The sequence below is a fragment of the Penaeus monodon genome, chromosome 32, assembly GCF_015228065.2.
Source record: "Penaeus monodon isolate SGIC_2016 chromosome 32, NSTDA_Pmon_1, whole genome shotgun sequence".
NCBI classification, from domain to species: Eukaryota; Metazoa; Arthropoda; class Malacostraca; order Decapoda; family Penaeidae; genus Penaeus; species Penaeus monodon.
Genome location: NC_051417.1, coordinates 18,411,844 through 18,412,995, shown reverse-complemented (window position 1 = coordinate 18,412,995; position 1,152 = coordinate 18,411,844). Strand labels below are relative to the sequence as shown.

At 34.5% G+C, this 1,152-nt stretch overlaps 1 protein-coding gene across 1 annotated transcript in view; it reads left to right on the top strand.

The window, feature by feature from the left end:
• LOC119593704 (rho family-interacting cell polarization regulator 2-like) overlaps positions 1 to 1,152 on the top strand; it is a gene marked incomplete in the record, with an annotated part of 108,243 nt that overhangs the window by 99,255 nt on the left and 7,836 nt on the right. Inside the window, 2 exon segments of the mRNA XM_037942669.1 lie at positions 577 to 706; positions 883 to 1,095. Of these exon segments, the coding sequence (XP_037798597.1) occupies positions 577 to 706; positions 883 to 1,095 (343 nt within the window).

Here is a 1,152-nt window from a genome sequence, read left to right as displayed (position 1 = left end):
ACAAGTTAAGAAAAAAGTTAACTCTTCAAGAATTAGTGTGATGCTTTGCATTTTATACCCCTACTGTAGTTGGCATTAGAGGTTATAGGGTAATGTTGTGTTGTTTAAATAATCATCATATGGACTAGAAGTTTATTGTAAACATTTAGTTTATTGTGAATACCTAATATATGTGATGTTTTGTTACATGCAGATTGATAATTGATTTTCTCTTATTATAATGCCAACCATTTTATCACATCTATGTATTTATTCTTATCAGCAAAATTCAGTATCACCTCATCACTCACTCCTACAAAAATGTTCATAATGCTGAAAAGAGTTCCAGATATTTAGATTTAGAGTTTCTGCCAAAATCTTTTTAGCTTCATTAGAATTATTTTGGGTAGATATTACTTGTATATATTTTTATCTAGGAATATTTTTTTGTGAATACAATATCCTACTAGTTGCATTATAAGTTGATTATGAGCAATTATTTTTTCCTTAGATTTGCACATTGCTCAGACACATGAATTATTTTGCCCTTCTGCAGTTCATAGACATGATTTTAATGCAAAACTATTTCATTATCAGCCCACTTGATGGTGTAGTTGAGGACACCTTGGTCAGAACACCGAGCATGTCTGCTACGTCACCTGGCAATAAGCGCAGAACACCAGTACTGCATACCCTCAGCTCATCACCTCCACACACTGTTGGAAGTGTAAGTGATTTGTTACCCTGAAACAAATGTAAAGGAAAATTTACATTGAATGTTAAATCTTCACTTAGTTGTATTTGTATTAAATCTTAATTCTTATTATAATATTATTGTTTATTTACTGTATTTTCTGAAAATGTCATTCAATGATGTTGAGTAATGATGTTCTTTGTGTGTAGGTTCCCTCCGGCAAGGACAGTGGTTTGTCCCCAGAGTGTGATCACGATAGCAGTTTTGGTAGTATGTCTGCACGTAGCTCAACAGCAGACAGTGCAAGTCCTCTGTCTGAATATCGAGGTCTGCTCTCTTCTCACGCTGCTTTGTCTACAAGAACAGATAGCAACAGTCCTGTCTCTGATTACCAGGGACTTTCGAGGAGAACAGACAGTCAGGTAACTCGCTGAATATGTCAAAATATTGTTGGAGAAGTTACAGTGATGTATTTTCTT